This window comes from Schistocerca americana, chromosome 1, assembly GCF_021461395.2.
Source record: "Schistocerca americana isolate TAMUIC-IGC-003095 chromosome 1, iqSchAmer2.1, whole genome shotgun sequence".
NCBI lineage: Eukaryota > Metazoa > Arthropoda > Insecta > Orthoptera > Acrididae > Schistocerca > Schistocerca americana.
The window spans coordinates 362,644,936-362,664,837 of record NC_060119.1 but is presented as its reverse complement, the minus strand read 5'-3'; the positions used below and the strand labels follow the sequence as shown (position 1 = coordinate 362,664,837).

The window sequence follows — 19,902 nt, the reverse complement described above, 5'->3', positions numbered from 1 at the left end:
ATTTGTACATAGAAAATCGCTAGTAAATTGCCTAGAAGGCAGAAACTAGTTGTGAATCAATAAAATAAATACAGCAGAAGTGGAGTAGTGCCCCTTCTTTTACATATTTTTTGTTTGTCCTGCTGGAGAAAGTCAATAATTAAACACAAATTCTGACTCTTCATCGAAATTTAAAGATTGAATTCTCTAATCATAAAACAACATTTCTGTCTATTACTAATAGCAACTGCTAGATTATTTCAATAAGAACATAATCAGAAAATAGCTGTCTTTCTAGACAAGTAATAAGTCAATTTATATCAAAATAACAGTAAACCAAAAATTTTTGTAACTTCTTTTGTTTCAAGCAATTTTCTTTTTCTTTACTCTTATTGAGAACTGTTTCAGTATTTAAATGTGTGCTATACTATTTCTGTGGCTGCTGAATTCCAGAAGAAATGAACTTCACATTGTAACAGGGTATTTTACAGAGGATATTTGATTGGTTACACCATTATAATCCTACACAGGTTTTACTTTATTCTCTTGACAGAGCAAACATTATAAGAACATCACATTTTAATGTAAAGTGTATCAACAATTCACAACTATCACAGTCATGTTACTCTGCATTACAGTCACTGTTTCTCACTTTTCTGAGTCGACTCGTTTGAGTCCTTTGTGTGAACTTCGTCATGCCATTTTATCAGAGGATCGTCGTAACCTCTGGCAGCACCTGCCTGCTCTTTCTTCATCCTGTAACATACACATAGATTCAAAGTAGCTGTGACACAGCCGATTAAAGTTAAAAATTGTTAGAAATCCTTCACTGCTAGGCATCTAGCAATGTAAACATACTCAGCTGTTAACAAAAACTATGGTTGCAATTCTTTATTTTCAACTAAACCATCAGCATCAGTTAAATTTACACATGGCAGTTTCATGGAATGTTAAGTTACAGCAGAGTGAAAAAAGAACTGAATGGGCTTTTCATCCATTCACACATTTCTTCAGTACTGATGTGAGAACAAAATAAATACGGAAAAACTGTTAGTCCAAACTGCTTCTTCATATCACCTTCACTGTTAATTGCTTGTGTGACATTAACCACAAAAATTATGATTGCAGTAAAAAGTATTAACATCTTATACATATAGGTCCCTAAGAGAGGTTAAAAGTACAATTACAAATTGGCAGTTTTTCACATGACACGCAGCTATTGGTAATGGCATGATTAACCACGGAAAATCAAAACAATTTACGTTTTTATATTATCAGTAAGCATCATAAAAAAAATGTCAAAAATCATACGTTTGGAAGTAATGGCCAAATATATTTGAAAACCAACAAATTAATACAAGGAATCAAGCTTCATTTTTTGGCAGTGGTGAAAGTACACTTGCACTGTGAACAGCTTTTTCGTGGCATAATAATATGCAACTTCAGAAGTGCATTTTTACATAAATATTGCTGCTCATTTCACTTGCAACAAATTAAGTCGTGCTCTGAGGTTCCTGTCTAACAACACGTTCAGAAATCGTGACATATTTGTGAAAAACAGCACAGTATTTTTGACAAGCAAGACTGTAAATATTTTTACTGCTTGTTCAACATGAGCATGCAAAGCCATGTGGGTATTAGCATGCTGCAAAAAATACACCAACACTGAAAGCACTTTTACAAAATGTGACACTTTCACAAAACTACAACTGCACTGAAGTGCACTTAGTACGGCTCATTTATGATGTTTATAGTGTTCATTGTCATAAACATATAGCTGTAATTTTTAAACACACATTAATTTACAATGTTATTCACTAGATGAATATTAATATCAAAACTTAAATTTCTACAAATGAAAGAAAGTATGAGGTATCATTATTTACAAAGCAAAAGAAAACAACAACAACATTCTTGTTGGCTACAGTATGTGCACTTTAATTTTAGCAGAGATTTGCATTCTTAGAATCACGTAATATAAACAAGGAGCTGTTCAGAAGACACAATTTGAATTTGGGAGACAATTTTAATTTGCTTTTCTGTATCTGGGGAAACCAATCACTTCACATATCTTGTAAAAAGGTGTTGCTGAACAGGTAGATTTCTGAAAGGTGTTCAACACTGTAATGTATTTTCTACTGGACAGAATTCAAACACACTGCAGAACTTTTTAAAATCAGGGTAAAGTTCTTATAATTCCAAAACAAATGGCGTGACATTTGGTGAAATTTAACAGAGACGGTGATTTGTGGAGACAGACAACAAAAAATTTGAACAATGTGAGAGTGTATTCATGTAAAGAGACAGATTCCTTCCATGGCTGACTTGTCCTCCATTTACCAGCAGTAGCTAGACAGTAAAAGAAGCAAGCATGAAGCGCCTCCTCATGCCATGAACAAACTGAAATTACTAACATTTATAAGGATAAATATTTTCTATTTCAAATGAATTTTTGAAATGGTTGCTCATGACATTTGAATGGAAATTAACAAACTCACCAAGTCATTGCAAAAATTTAAAGTATTCAAATAATTCAAGTTTAAGTCAGATTCTCTGGAAATGTGTATTTGTGGCAGATGCATGAATCTCACATTTCCATCATTGGCAAGGTCCTAGTAGAAGTGGATTGCCTTGCCTTCCTCTGACCCATTACAAATTGTCAACTATTGCACATCACTGTCAAGCAGTTGTGTTGTTACGGTTGAAAGGAACAAGTATGATGAAATCCAGTGCCAATATATAATCTACTTGCTCCATGGGGACCATCAAACTTAAAATTTCCATCCGATGGATGTATCACCATCAACAGTATCACATGTCCTCACACTCCATAAGACAACATGGAGATGATTGGAATTTAATCCAGACACAAAGACTGGTGATCAATAACCGTACACCGTCACCACTCTTTCCTTTGCCAACCAAATGTTAATGAAGAAGATTTCTTCTGCCAGCAGGATTAGAACCTCAGAGTCAAACACCATTGAACACAACTGCATTAGCAATCTTGGCTACGGATGCAGGTAATTAAAGTACTAATAACAAAAAAAAGGGAAATGAGGATTTCAAATCTTGCCGATGATGATCTCATTATAAAAAGAACACTACCTCAGATTGGGCAAGGATGGGGAGGGAAATTGATTGTAACCTTTGAGAAGGCATCATCTAAGCATTTGCCTTAAATAATTTAGGGAAAAAATGGAAGACTTTAACCACAACACCACCTCATTAAATACTAACAATTAAAAATATGGGCTGTATTTGTAACTAAAGAATTAATCTACTTATCACCTCTTTTCAACAGACCGTAATGCACATTAGATGAATGAATACATGAAAGCTCTATTTCTTATTTAATTACCGTATTTACTCAAATCTAGGCCACACTCGAATCTAAGCCGCACCTGAAAAATGAGACTCGAAATAAAGAAAAAAAAATTTACCGAATCTAAGCCACACCTGAAATTTGAGACTTGAAATTCAAGGGGAGAGGAAAGTTTTAGGCCGCACCTCCAAATCGAAACAAAGTTGGTCCACTGTAATATGAGACACAATTTAGGTCGAATGAATGAAGATACAGCTACAGTAGTTTGGTTCGAGTCTTAATCTTAGCAGTTAAGCTTTACCATGTAGCCATTGCTATGCGTCAGGTGCTCCGTCCGTATTTATATGGGTACCATTCCTTTTTCATGTGCTTCATCTGCTTTGAATTTATTGCTTATTTTTCTTTGATCTGATTAGTGCCATTCTCTTTGTTATAGGTGTTTACGTCACTCTAAGCTGAAAATGCATTACTGTACTGTGTCATGCATTGTTTGTTGCATTCTGATAATTAGTGTTTACGACCTGTCACCGCTTGCGGCATGGCTTGCTTTTGTGCGCGCTACCGCCGCTTACAATTTAACAAAAAAGAAAAGAGGAATCATCTCATTAGCGAAACAATGGCAAGAGACTGCTATTTCTTGTTACTTACACTGCTGCTTTCTTTGATAATGATCAACAAGAGCCAAATAATAGACTGCATATGATAGAAGATGTTCTGCACAAGAGTTTAGCGAAAATTTTTCTCCGTTTTAAAATCTTTGCAGACGCCTCTGTAGTACATTACATTCTGCACAGAAATTAGTCATCTTAGATTTAAAAATCTTGTCAATTGACATGCTTCATTTCTGACTGTATCAATATTAGGCATAAGAATAATAGAATATAAACATGACATGATATGTATATTATTCCGCATTTGCTGTTGTCTCACTCTAGTTTCGTAGTTTATTAGGCAGACAGGATTTAAATGAGATAGCAGCAAACACGAAAGAATACATGGCAAAATGTTTATATTCATATTATTCTTATGGTGAAGAGAATACTGCATGTGATTCACGATTCATAAAAGTTCTTATTAGCAACAATCTCTTGTCACAGGTAGGTAAAAATTCAGAACGTCGAGTTGGCCATATTGACAAACATCTCAAACAGTCTTGCCAGTCGGATTTTTGTAGTACGCTGAAATGCTGCTAAATTTGAAGATAAACAATACGGAATTTGTATTTACTTCATTGGATAATGTATGAAAATGCAGTGGTCGAAACTTGGGGCGGAGAAAAAAAAGCTCGTCTTCCACCTCTCTCTCTCTCTCTTTCTCTCTCTCTCTCTCTCTCTTTTTTTTTTTTTTTTTACTGACGCAGAGGTTTTGTCACCATTGCTTATCGTTGTGCCTGCAAAGCATTCCTGTGTAGCGCTACATAATTCGATGGCAGAAGTTAGTTGCGGCGGCAACTACCAACATTTTTCAGAACTTCCGCTTACTTTGCACTCGATTCTAAGCCGCAGGCGGGTTTTGGGATTACAAAAACCGGGAAAAAAGTGCGGCTTAGATTAGAGTAAATACGGTATACATTCAGGTACATTTTCCTGAATTCCTCTTTTCCACCTCTTCCATAGGTCATCCAAGGTTTTTTTTCTCCTGCCAGTGACATATATGTAGTCTTTCACAAGTGCCTGACTGTAATGTGGCCATCACACTGATTAAGTCGGAGTCAACTTTTACATGCTACAATAAATTTGCCCAGCAATCTGAAAAAGCAAGTAACTATGGCTGCTGGGATAGTTTGTGGATAAAATGTTCGCTTCCCCTTGAACTGTCCTTTGGTATATGTGTTAGTGGTCCTGTGGTTAAACAGTGTGCAGCTTAAATGCAACGCGACTCATTAGATAAGTTTTTTATATCACATTTTGTTAACAGTAACTAAGTCTGATTATTTTAGTTACAGACATGTTAAATGAATTAAACGTAGTGTCTAGCTAGTTAAAATAGAGACAACAGGAAACAGTATATCAATGTATCAATTCAGCTACTTCCATCTGCCATATCACTGAGAGTTTCTTAGAATGCACATATAGTGGTGTTTTATTTTTATTTTGAGGGTAGTTCCAATGGGAGAATTCTAAAGAAAGTCAATTTTTGGGTCTATAATAAAAATAATATATGAAACATTTTCCACATGACCACTAGAGAATGCTTTTTCAATAAAACCATCTGGTGAATGAGGTTTTCAATTTGTGCACTTAAAATGAAAAACAACATAAATAATGAGTGCAGGAGGCTTCCCATGCTCAACTAGAAGTGGAGTTTCTATTCAGTGCCCCAAAGTTAGTGCAGTATGTTCCTAATTTAATACTTGGTATCCTAAAATGCATTATTAATATGCCACCATCAGAATACTAACAGTTTCTGAGATGGTACTGCTACATCAAGTGGCTGAATATTACTCAGTCGGTACCATTAATTTTAATTTTAATTTCACTAAGTGGTGTGTCAGCTTACAGTTGAAACTGAACGCAGAGATGTACGAAACTTTTCACTGTTGGAGTCAAGAGAGACACACTTCTTAGCTTGTAGTCACTCAGTAGAACCATTGGTAAAATAACTAAGAGTCTAACAAAAAACAACTCCATAAATAAAAGTCTGCGAGCAGTAACAATGCATGCATGGAAATAACTGTTTGGCAGAAGCATGTGTATAACCATCTGGAAGGCAGGACTTTTATCAAAGACTAAACAAAATAAATCATTGTTTTGTGGACAGTTCAGATTAAAATTAGGGCCACCTTGATTTTTCATATACAAAAGAAACACGTGATCCAGAAAAGAAAAGTTTTGAAGTTCTGACATAAGTGTTGCAATCACCATGCGGTTTGAAGCACATAAAATTCTCACCACAAATCTGAAAAAAGTCTGTTACCATGTATGGCTTTATAATACGGGATACTCACATATCTCTCGATGTCTTCCATTTGTACTGCCAGAACCTTACTTCTTCCACTGAAGTACCAGCTGCCGTCAATAATAGCATTGATGATCCACCAGCCATAACTCCTAAAACGCAACCTGTAAAAGTTGAACAAAGCACACATAGTAAGCTAACAAATCCCAGGATGGGTTTAAATGATGACCATAGGAAAAGTGTTTAACACATTTATTTACACTGCAAAAGTACAACACCTTTCATTATGACTTCATTTGTCTCCTAAGTTACTATTTCCACTGGTTCTTTACTCTCGCTGTAACCTCTGAACACTTATTCTATCTCTCCACTCTTTTTCACTCTGAAAGAAGGACCTGCTCGCCCTGCTAAATCAAGAGAAGCAAATATTTGTTTACAAAACAAGTTGTCACTCTGCAGCAGGATGTACACTGGTTTGAAATTTCTGGACAGATTAAAACTGTGTGCTGGACCAAGTCTTAATACCAAAACCTTTGCCTTTCATGAGCAAATGCTCAAAGTCTAACTTGTGATGGTATCTCTCCAAGAGTGTTAGTCCCACAAGGTATGCACAACTTCTGTGAAGTCCGGAAGGTAGGAGATGGGATACTGATGAAAATGTAAAATTTTGCACTTCACACAACAAAAAAATGCAGTATTCTATGAATATAATACTGGTGAGTCACAGTTGGACTCTGTAATCTTGGTTGTAATACTTAGAAGGGACATGAATTGGCTCAGTCTTGGGTAAATGAGGTAGCAGACTTCAGTTTATTGGTATAATACTAGAGAAATGTAATCAGTCTACAAAGGAGATTGCATAAAATCACTCGTGTGACCCATCCTAGAATATTGCTTAAGTGTGTGGCATCCATGCCAAATAGAACAGGGACTATTGAACATATATAGAGAAGAGCAGTAAAAATGGTCAGGGCTTTGTTTGATCCACAGGAGTGTGTCACTGAGATGTTGAAAGAAATGAATGGGCAGGCTCTTGAAGACAGACTATCCCAAGAAAGTCTACTAACAAAGTTTCGAGAAATAGGTTTAAATTATGACTCTAGGAATATACTACAACCCTCTACATATTGCTCCCATAGGAGTTATGAGAATATGATTAGATTAATTACAACACACACAGAGGCATTTAAACAGTCTTTTTTTTGCATATGCCAATGGGATGGGAAAAAGCCCAAATAACTGGTTCACTGGGATGTACCCTCTGCCATGCCCTTCACAGAGTATAGATGTAGTAGGTAGTAGAAGTAAAGTTGAGAGGATGGACTTTGAGTTGTGGCTGGATAGTTCAGCCAATAGAGCATTTACCAGGTTCTAGTTTTTGTTCGGCAAAATAGTTTTAATCTGCCACAAAATTTCAAATATTTATCTAGCTATCATCATATAACTGGTAGTTGTCTGTTAAAGAAAACAATAATTTACTACCGTTCAGATACTTCAAACAAAAATTTAAATAACCAGAGTTATTCTTAAAATTATCAAAATAGTATCAAGAAGACAGTAGGCACATGTTCTGAGGTTTCAAATAATTGAAAAGCACTTGCAAAATTAAGGTACAATCCACAATTATTTCATCTGCACTGCAATATTATTGCTCTTCGGTTCTGGAAATCAATAGTTATACAGCAGTGTCCCCATCCCCCAGTTAATACATATCACATATGCTAATTGAAGATTCTAATTATTTTCAGGTACATCAACTATCAGTGAACAAAATTACAATTTATGAAAAATTTAGAAAGTTACAATGAAATGCTGTTGGAGCAAAAAGAATGAAGAAGGAATGGTTGGATGTACCTTCAGTGATGGCACCACTGAGATTGTGCACAAGCTTGGATAGGTGGCATGTCTTGTTCAATGGAATCACCTTGGTATTTGTCTTAACTGAAAGAAACCGCAAAAAAAAAACTAAATCTAGTGGATCACATTGGGATTCTCCTAAACAGGAGGCACTGACTTATCTGTCACATCATCACACTCAATAGGATCAGAAAGATCATTGAACATTATACAAAGGGTACAGGCATTTTTGTAAGCAGTGTATTATTAAATGATGTGTTCCATTCGGCAGCAGTTTCTGCTGAAGCAGGACTGACATTAAAATTGTTCTGAATTGAGAGAGACTCAAATATGCACCACTGGCTTTCATAGGCACTGCTCTGTCAGCTGAGCAAGTAAAGCTCTCCTAATGAATAAACTTAATGTTACAGCTCCTTTATCATTCTTGTGCCACTCAAAGTAGTGTTGTCTCTACAAAACTTCATTTCAGCATCAGTCAACAGCTGAGAGAAAGAATGTTGTATGTAAACAAGCCATTCACTTCCACAGCCTTTACACTATAATGTTACTTTTTCACCATAGCAGAAAGCCTCTAGAGGCTGAGAATTTCAGAAGAGGTGCAGCAGCAAAGACATCCATTGTGCTCAGCAGTGATGGGACAGGTAACACGATTGGAAGGACCTGTCCCTTCGAAAAAATATGGGCCTATGATAAATGATGATGTAAAACCGCACCACACAGTGACCTTTGCAGGATGAAGTGGTACTGGTAGATTTGCGTGTGGATTTTCTGTTGCCCATAATCGACAATTCTGTGTATTGACATATCCTGTCAGATGGAAGTGGGCTTCATATGTCCACAAAATCTTCCACGGCCAATCACTGTCCATTTATTTGCAAGCAGTGGCTGGAAACTGTCCAAGATGATGATGAAGAAATTCTAAAGCAAAGGTCTCTCTCGCTGGCAGGTCACCAGGAAGCAACTCGTGCACATGGACAATTTTGAATGGATAGCAAAGAAGGATGTTACGTAGGATTTTACGCACTGTGCTCATGGGTATGTCCAATGTTCAGGCACATTTGCACACCACCAGTCATCTCCTCTGCATTTCTGTGGGCACTGCTTCCACTGATGTCGAATCAATTCGTTTCCTCCCTCTACCAGGTTGCACACCAAAAGAACCCATCTTTTCGAATTTCTGAATCATTTTCTCCATTTTCTCCAGACTCATGGCAGTGATCAGACCAATACCTTTTTCCAAACCCTTCAGTGTCCGGAACTTCTGCAGAGCGACATGTGCACAGTTATCATTCTTGTAAAACAGCTTTACAAGCAGAGCGCGCTCCTGCACTGAGACAGACATGGAAAACGTTAAGAGGCCAAAGGAGGAAAACCCTCTACCCAGCATGTTTATACCAACTGATCAATTTTCATACTATTCTTTTTCTTCTGGCATACATTTTCCCACTTCTCCGATAATTCGGGATACCAATTCGATTCTACACAGAGTACGCGAAAGAAATTGCCCCTCTTCTAACAGCCGTGTACCGTAAGTCTCTAGAGGAACGGAAGGTTCCAAATGATTGGAAAAGAGCACAGGTAGTCCCAGTCTTCAAGAAGGGTCGTCGAGCAGATGCGCAAAACTATAGACCTATATCTCTGATGTCAATCTGTTGTAGAATTTTAGAACATGTTTTTTGCTCGCGTATCATGTCGTTTTTGGAAACCCAAAATCTACTCTGTAGGAATCAACATTGATTCCAGAAACAGCGATCGTGTGAGACCCAACTTGCTTTATTTGTTCATGAGACCCAGAAAATATTAGATACAGGCTCCCAAGTAGACGCTATTTTCCTTGACTTCCGGAAGGCGTTCGATACAGTTCTGCACTGTCACCTGATAAACAAAGTAAGAGCCTACGGAATATCAGACCAGCTGTGTGGCTGGATTGAAGAGTTTTTAGCAAACAGAACACAGCATGTTGTTATCAATGGAGAGACGTCTACAGACGTTAAAGTAACCTCTGGCATGCCACAGGGGAGTGTTATGGGACCATTGCTTTTCACAATATATATAAATGACCTAGTGGATAGTGTCGGAAGTTCCATGCGGCTTTTCGCGGATGATGCTGTAGTATACAGAGAAGTTGCAGCATTAGAAAATTGTAGCGAAATGCAGGAAGATCTGCAGCAGATAGGCACTTGGTGCAGGGAGTGGCAACTGACATTTAACATAGACAAATGTAATGTATTGCGAATACATAGAAAGAAGGATCCTTTATTGTATGATTATATGATACCGGAACAAACACTGGTAGCAGTTACTTCTGTAAAATATCTGGGAGTATGCGTGCGGAACGATTTGAGTGGAATGATCATATAAAATTAATTGTTGGTAAGGCGGGTGCCAGGTTGAGATTCATTGGGAGAGTCCTTAGAAAATGTAGCCATCAAAAAAGGAGGTGGCTTACAAAACACTCGTTTGACCTATACTTGAGTATTGCTCATCAGTGTGGGATCCGTACCAGATCAGGTTGATGGAGGAGATAGAGAAGATCCAAAGAAGAGCAGCGCGTTTCGTCACAGGGTTTATTTGGTAATCGTGATAGCGTTACGGAGATGCTTAGCAAACTCAAGTGGCAGACTCTGCAAGAGAGGCGCTCTGCATCACGGTGTAGTTTGCTGTCCAGGTTTCGAGAGGGTGCGTTTCTGGATGAGGTATCGAATATATTGCTTCCCCCTACTTATACCTCCCGAGGAGATCACGAATGTAAAATTAGAGAGATTCGAGCGCGCACGGAGGCTTTCAGACAGTCATTCTTCCCGCGAACCAGAAAAGGGAGGTAATGACAGTGGCACGTAAAGTGCCCTCCGCCACACAGCGTTGGGTGGCTTGCGGAGTATAAATGTACATGTAGATGCAGCTGTAGATAATATTCCATTGAAATTTGACGCCATTCTGGCCTGTAGTGTTAGTTATACAGCGTTTTGGAAGTTTAATTTTGATTATAATCACATCTTGATCGGCAACGCATTTAACTATCCGCATTGCATTTTGCAGTGTAGTAAAGCCCTTTTCACATTTTGTGCTTTCAAGCAATAACTAACTATAGGAAACAATTCAGTATTCCTCAGCAGTCATAAGCCAAATACAGCGTCCTACAGTCCTATAGAAAACAGAAAATATGTGATTCATTCACATAAAATAGTTTCCAATCATCACAGTCTTCAAAAGTGGGCTTTAATAATTTTATCCAGTTGCCTTAGATTTAGGAAGTCCAACTCTCATTTCTTTTTAAAGGAACATTAATTTTATTGTAAACAATTATGATCATTCTACATAAATGATAACATTCTTTGGTACTGGTATTGTCTACACCCAAATCGATATTTACACTGTAATTATTCATAGCTCACAAAAAAATGTCTGCATAACAAACAGAAAATAAAGTGGACACATGTACCAAAATTTCATCAAAAAATACAAAAATGGAGTAATGAAGATGGGAACAAAAAAAACTTAAATCAAAGAAAGATTAGGATTTAATGTCCCATTGACAATGAAGTTATTAGAGATAAATCACACATTTAAGCTTGACAAGAATGTGACATGAAACTGGCCATGGCATTTCACGAGTTCATTTACAACATGATCACTATTTGTGACTGATATACAAAGTTCACAAAAATAGCAATTACCTTAATGCCACAATATATATATTTTTGATAAGTAATCTCCTATTATCATATTAGTCTTTTGCACTTTCTACTACAATAATTATATTTACTGAGTATATATACCTACTGGAAACACAGAAAAATGTAGCTACAATAATTATATTTACAGAGTATTTACGCCTACTGCAAACACAGAAAAATATAATCACCTGCAAACTAATATTTAACAACATACCAAATAGCATTTGTAAATAATATAGCTGCATTCTAAAAACAAACAAAAATTTCATAAAATCTTACCTAGTAATCCTCCAACCAGAAAACCACGAACACCAAGATGTAACCTGTAGCAAGCTCCTGTAATTCCACCAGCAGCCACATAATCAACTAGGCGTGACTCTCCCCGGTATGTTTGGAACATTGTGGAAAGCAACCTAGACAGTAGAGCATCGTAACATGTGACAGTATGGAGCTTCTGTTTATGTGTTAGAATTATTTACCTATTTTCTTCTAACAGACATAATCATACATTAAAAACTTCAGTGTCTCATATCAAGACACCTACCAAAATTATACACTAGAAAGGGACCTTAATGTTAAATAAAATTCTTTAATACTTAATAAGAAATGTAATAAATCCATCAAAATACTTACACATATGAACTGCTAAAAAATCCAACACGCCAAGCCCATTTTAGTGCACCTTTTGCAAAATTAACTGTTACATGGTTCTGTAACTGTCTCTGTAAAAATATCAGAACTATAAGATTATGCCAATACAATAAATTCTTGTGTAAGACCCTATCACTGTTAACACAAAACAAGTAATTATTTATAGCACTGACAGAAAATCCATGATGGAATATGGGAGAGATTTTCAGCAGCAAATGGACACATAATAAAGATAGATTGGGGCTGTGTGGAGCAGTGGGAGGGAGGAATGGGACAATGGGAGTAAATGTGGTGCTGTGGCGAAAGAAGTATATGTGTGCAAGACGCCCACTAGGAGGAATACAAAGGGGGGAGGAGGGGGGGGGGAGGGAGGAGAATAGGTGTAGATGGAAAAGCAACTGGGTAGCAGCATTAGCAGAGACTTAGAACAGCTGGACTGGTTGCAGGGAAAGTCAAGCAGCAACTGGAGACAGCCAAATGTGTTGTTCAGCATGCTCTTCAACCAGGTGTTCCAACTGGCCTTTGCCCATAATGTAGCGATGACAGTTCATGCAATCAGATAATTTTTTATGGTCATAATAGTGAGAAAGCTCTAAAATGGCTGCAGTAAAGTTAGTATATGATTGGCGTTTTCACAGACAACCCTTTCTTTCTTCGTGTAAGAAATAACAGTTAGTAGGCTCAAATACTAGATGGTAGGCATATGAAAGACAACATTAGCTGTGTGTGTGTGTGAGGGTCAAATTTGTTTGTCAACTCTATCAAAGAACTTCCTCCAAACACTAAGCATTTTTCTGCCTTTACTATATGTGTATCTGCTTCTCAGTGTCTCTCCTGTTTGCTAAATGATAACTTGTCTTCAAATATCTATAAAAAGTACATACTAACCAGATAAAAATGGTACATCCTGTACATTGTACAAATAATTTAGTATCATCTTTACCACCTAATAAAATTCAAAAACCACATATCAGATAGTGACAGACACACAAAAGACGGCACTTCTCAGACACTGGGGTTTTCTTTCATTAACAAAAGAGGTAGAAGCAAGAGCTGAGGGGAACTTGTTTTCAGACATTCAGTAGGTTACAGATACCTGCAAGGCAAAACCAGATGAGAATAGACTTATTTGTTTGAAATATAAACCTTCAACAGAAAAAAGAAAAGCAACAGCATTATTGGTTTATATAGGTTATTCATTAAACAGAGTTTAAAAAAGAAAGCTTACCTTTGCTTCTAAGTGACTTGTAAATGATGTGGCCTGATTGCGTTCAATGAATTCCACATATGCTTTTCGTGAAAAAAGGAAGCCTCCATAACAACCTCCTAGAAAGGAACCAAAGAATGCAGTCTGAAGAACACTAAATACCTCTGGACTGATGTTTCCAAATTCACTGAAAGATAAAAAGAAGTTTGATGTTTAATTAAACAATGGGAAGTCCAGGATAGAATAACAACAACACTGTGAACAGGGTAGATTGCTACTCATCGCATAGAGGAGATGCTGAGTTGCAGACATGCACAATGAAATAACTGCTATACATCTCAGCCTTTGGCCAAATTATCTTCTTCTGAAGTAGAAAACGCACAACATTCACACAAGCAAAATTCACATATACATTACCGCTGTCTCTGGCTTCAGTAGCTGGACTGAGTCGTAAATCCACCTGATGGGAACAGGAATCTGTTTGTGGGGTAAGGAGGCAGAGACAGTGGTAATGTGTGTGTTGGCTGTGCTTGTGTGAATAGTGCGTGTTTTCTACTTCTGAAGAAAGCCTTTTGACAAAAAGCTAAAATGAGTAGCAGTCATTTTATTGTGGATGCCTGCGACTCCGCTCTAAATGGTAATCTACCCTTTTCCATAACATTGTTGTAATTTCATGCTTAATTAAGAAGGTCAGTAAAAAATAAATCTTTGGAAAAGAGATTTATAGTGTAATAGCTTCAGGTTAGTGTATACTGTGATGTCTGCATGCTTCCAGTATGAAACAATGGAAACTCCATGTAGGAGTATCAACAACAGAGGAAAAGACAGATTGCTACTTACCATAAAGAAGACACCTTAAGTTGTAAACAGGCACAACTAAAAGACATTTACATCAAGCTTTCAGCCACAGCCTTCATCAGGAAAACAGAGACACACACCATTCACACACACAAGCAAGCACACCTCATGCCCACATAACTGCAAACTCAAGCATCTTGCACTGACCCAATATGCTGGAGAAGGCGATCATGTGGGCATGAGGTGTGCTTGCTTGTGTGTATGAATGGTGTGTGTGTGTGTCTCTCTCTTTTACTGATGAAGGCTGTTGCCGAAAGCTTTATGTAAGTGTCTTTTAACTGTGCCTGTCTGCAACTTAACATGTCTTCCTTACGATAAGTAGCAATCTGTCTTTTCCTAAATTATTGATATTTCCACTATGAAGATTTTATAACTTTCCACGCTGTCACAAAAACTGGTGAATTAAATATCTAGTAACATGCGGTACAGGAGATTTTATCTGACCTGTAACCATCTGATGCCATTTGTTAAAATAAGTTGTTGTAATTAATTGTTAGTTTTTTTTTACTGTATGTGTATTTTTATATTGTATTATTGTTATGGTACCATTTGTCAAAATCAGGTGTTGTATGTATATGGTAAAACTTTACCAAAATTTTGACGTGTCTCCTGTACCTAAATTAAATGATTTAGATTATGTACGTTATGAGACTAATAAACCACAATTCACAATTCATCTTTTTTTTTTTTTTTTTTCAAAAATGGAAGGAAGGTTATGTTCATTGGACAAGGATGGGGACAGCAAACAACCAATTCTTACACAAAGAACCACCAAAGAGTTTGCCTCCGCTGATTTACAGGTGCCATGGAAACCTTCAATCTTGATGGTCACAGGATGATTTGGACTTAGCTCCTCGGAAATTAGTTTATTTATTTTCTGTTCAAAATGTGGACCATATATGACAGTTTTATACCTGCATTATTTCTACCACATTTTCCAAAATATTTCTGTGGATGTAAGCATAGGAACAAACAAACTTAGTTGGTACATAAACATGGATGAAGATACTGATTCCTGCAAATATTCTCCATTCTTAAGGATACCACACATAGTGAAAACATTCGAGGTTATTCATGAAATCAGCATTTGATAACTGTAGGAAGTATTGGCTGTCACGATTTCGAAAAATTCATCCTGATATCCATCTACAGCAGTTTAGAAAAAAGAATCACAGAAATTTTTAAGTAATGTGAGAAGATCAATTTGACTATTTCCAATGTAAAGTCCAGCATCTCAGCATTATAATGTACCATTTCTGGCAATAAATACTGTGTTAGTACAAAAATGTGGAATATCATCCGAGTCCTACTATTTAACCCCTCAATGTTTCCCAGAATCAGCAATCTACTCAAATGAGATCTATTAGCTCAGCGGTTAAAAAAAAAAACTGTGGAAGAAAATGTGAACATGGTTCCACATGTAAGAGTTTTAAAAATGAGAGAGAGAGAGAGAGAGAGAGAGAGAGAGAGAGAGAGAGAGAGAATGAAAATTCACCCACACACATTGAAAGTGGGTTGCACAACTCATAGCTGTCTACAGTTGTTGCATTACTCTTCTTGGCTTATTTTTGTTGGAGCTCCTAGACTCATAAAAATACATACACTTTGCAAATTAGTTCTAGGTGACACAAACCTGACACAGAAGAAACAAGGGATAGTTATGTCTTTTACCATTCGTAAATGGTAGTTTGAGCAAATTGATCAGATGGCCATGGGTAATTCTCTATCTCTCATGATAGCTATCTATTGAATGGATGACTCTGAACAGAAAGCATGGCATTCATCAGCCTTAAAACCTTACTGCTTTTTGCAGTATGTAGATGACACATTTGCGGTATAGACTCTTGGAACAGAAACACTACCCATGTTTCTTCTACATTTAAATTTGCTCCTTCCAAATATTCAGTTTACAACGTACATGGAAAAAGATGCAAATTACTCTTCCTGGAAATTTTGGCACAAAGGAAAGCTGACAGAACACTGGGGCATAGCAAACCCATTCACGCCAATACATATTTTCGGGCTAGAAGTTGTCACTACACAGCATAGCGCAGTTGCATATTTTGCACTCTGGTTCACAGAGCAAGTGTTGTTTATAGCCTGCTGAGTGAACTTGAACAGCTAAAGGCATTTTTTGACAAAACACATATTTCAAAACATAAATTCATTGTGCATTCCAATGAAAACAAGTCCAGCCAAGGGAATAAAATGAATAAATGGAGGCACACATTGCCATAGCTTTCTTGTTGTACATCATCCGAATTTCCTTAGGAATTATAAGAGTTCTCAACAAACATAATATCAGATGTAGCTTTTGTCGACCTACAAAACTGAGGAATTTACTGGGTCCCGTCAAATATACTCTCAGCCTTAGGGAAAAAGATTTATATGTATAAAAGATTCTGCAACAGTATGGAATGACATATTGGCCAGACACACCATACGGTGCAAAACCGGCATAATAAAGGCCAATATCATATAAATCTGCAATAATATAGCATTGACTGTATGCAGGTGAGTGCATAATGTATGAGACGATAAATATTACATCACCAGTTTCTCGCTTCTGGAACTTTGTGATAATGAAGGCAATAATATTCTCATGACAGATCTATATTGCCGAATGGCTAACACAGTCACCACATACAGTTGCAGGTCGCCTATCAAATGGCTTCCAGGGGCAACAAAAATCTGATTTTTTAGTATTTCATACAATTCCTGGCGGAATTTAGAAATTTAAAATGCTGTCATAATCTGTTCCTTAAGAGAGAGTCTTGCATTAAAGGCTTAACACACTAAGTCAGTTATTAATGTTAGAAACTGTGTATAGGTCTTGAGGCACCATAATACACACTGCTCAAACTATGCAGTCTACATTCATCTAGTATTTGAGAATGAGAGCATTTAGCAAATTTCACACATAATTTCACAATCATACTTGACACTTTTCTCCACTGACACAGCCCACAAAACGACAACAGGAAAAAAGTTTATCACTTGGTACATTTTCACTGTTCCTGCAGCAAAACTTCAGCATCAGGCATGTTTTACTTTATTACTTCTTTACTACTAACTATATTCACAAAATATTCTGCAGATGGTTTTAGATTTGACTCTTCAAATAGTCAATGGGTGAATAACTCAAAACTAATAAAACTACCATAATTAGGATTTTGGGTCTCCAACCACAATGTCAATCATTTGTAGAGCAATCAGACGTTTGAAGCTGTTTTATACATGAGACTTCAATTCTTTAAGGAACTGGGGCAGAGGGGGGAGGGGGAGGCTTGGGATACTGTTAGGCTTATAAAAAGGGACTCAGTACAGCCTGAAACACAGCACTGCCATAGAGGAATACAAAAGTTTCTGATGATAGCTGTGTCACAGCATAGTGGAGGATGCACTTAACTACCAGTTTTAGTTTAACTCCTGTCCACACTACACTCAACAGCATCATCAGTGACCCAACACATGCACAGGTCACAGCTCGATTCCTGGTATGGGGCTCTGGACATGCTACCATCATCCACCAGTAAGTAACTTGGTTGTGCATGAATGACTTTTGAATGAGGCCTCCATAAAAAAGCCCATCCTTGGTGAACTCTACTGTTAATGATGATGAGGAATATAGTGATAAAAAGTTGCTTTTTCAGAGTCAAATAAAGCCATAACAAGAGGGAAGAATGTCCAGACATATAATACACGCTTCTAATTTTTAGTGCATGAAAGAGAAGTAATGTTTTTAGAAAAACTGGGATGGTCAGAGAGCAGAGTGTGTCCATCCAGTCCCAGTCTCAGTCTCTCTCTCTCTCTCTCTCTCTCTCTCTCTCTCTCACACACACACACACACACACACACAAAATGACAACAACTATTTACCGTCTTGGCTTTTAATGTATAATAAGGTTTGGGTGCTGGTTGTCAGTTCCACAGAGAACAGACTGCATGGATTTGGTACAGATAGCAGCCCATGGTCACAATTACAGCTCCTAAGAGCAATTCATGGCCATTTGTGCACATGGTTTCTGAATTCGGATACTCAATAAGGACTGTAATAAATACTCATATGTAGGTTCTGTATTCCCCGTAGGTCCAGAGACCAGGTCAAAGCAGCCCTTTGGGTGAGCTACAAAGAAGAAGTAAGAGGAGAGAATCTGTGTAAGCAGTCAGATGGAGGAATCTGAAGATAACTTTTTAACAATTCTGGTCAAATTCCACTTGATCTACTGGCTCTGGAAATGTTGTGTATAGATTCTACATTGCCAAATAAAACTGGTGGCATGGGTGGCTAGGCTTCTACCAAATTTTTATTGCCTAACACTTGACTCACAATGGTGGTATGCCTGTTTCTGCCAGAAAGTTGTCAATGGGGCTTGTGCAAAAGGATCACGTGGCTGCCTCATACAGTTACAGTGAACACGATCTAGCAAGCTTAATACTGACAGTTTTTTGGATCCATACACTATGCACCCATAACCATAATCTAAACAAGGGAGGATTAAGGGTTTATATAGTCATATGAGAACAGTACAAGCAGCTCTGTGGGATATACTTCTGAGGAATCAGAGAGTACCGAGTTTTTTCAGCCCCAATTTAATCCTTGTGCCACTTAAAAGATGAACAAAACAAGTATTAGTGTCAGTAGCGTTGAGAAACAGCTGAAATAGTTAACATCAAACACAGCCCCAGGGCCTGATAGAATTTTGAATTTTTGGCTGAGTTAGACCCTCTTCTAGCTCTAATCTAGCATAGCTCCCTTGAACAAAAAACCATGACCAGTTCTTGGAATAAAACACAGGTCACACCACTCTACAAGAAGGGTAGTAGGGGTGATTCACACAACTACTGTACAGTATCCTTGACATCCATTTGTTGTAGAATCTTAGAACATAGTCTGAGTTGAAACATGAACTATCTTGAACAGAATGACCTCCTCAATGTCAACCAGCAGATTTCGGAAGACACTGATGATGTCAAACCCAACTCTCACTTTTCTCACATGACATACTGAAAGCTTTGGATCAAGGCAGCGAGGAAGATGCAGTATTTATTGATTTCCAAAAAGCATTTGACTCAGTACCACACCTACATTTACAGTAAAAAGTATGATTATATGGGGTATGAAAAGAAATTTGTATCTGGATTGAGGACTTTTTGGTAGGAAGGATGCAGAATGTAATCATGGATGGAGAGTCATCATCAGATGTAGAAGTTACTTCAGATGTCCCTCCGGGAAATGTGTTAGGATCCTTGCTGTTCATGTTGTATATCAGTTAACTGGTAGGTAATATTAATAATAACCTCTCACTTTTTGCACACAATTCAGTTATCTATGATGAAGTATTGTCTGAAAGAAGCTGCATAAATATTCAGTCTGATCTTGATAAGATTTTACAGTGGTACAAAGTTTGGCAAACTGCTTTAAATATTCAGAAATGTAAAATTGTGCA

General features: G+C 37.3%; 1 protein-coding gene across 1 annotated transcript in view; it reads right to left on the bottom strand.

The window, feature by feature from the left end:
• Nucleotides 1-496: 496 nt before the first annotated feature.
• Nucleotides 497-19,902, bottom strand: part of LOC124622721 (RPII140-upstream gene protein) — a 35,759-nt gene continuing 16,353 nt past the window's right edge. Inside the window, exons 2-6 of the mRNA XM_047148515.1 lie at nt 13,616-13,781; nt 12,370-12,458; nt 12,016-12,149; nt 6,252-6,366; nt 497-735 (exon numbers count right to left, since the gene is read on the bottom strand). Of these exons, the coding sequence (XP_047004471.1) occupies nt 618-735; nt 6,252-6,366; nt 12,016-12,149; nt 12,370-12,458; nt 13,616-13,781 (622 nt within the window). The 3' untranslated portion in view covers nt 497-617. The remainder of the gene's footprint in view (nt 736-6,251; nt 6,367-12,015; nt 12,150-12,369; nt 12,459-13,615; nt 13,782-19,902) is intronic.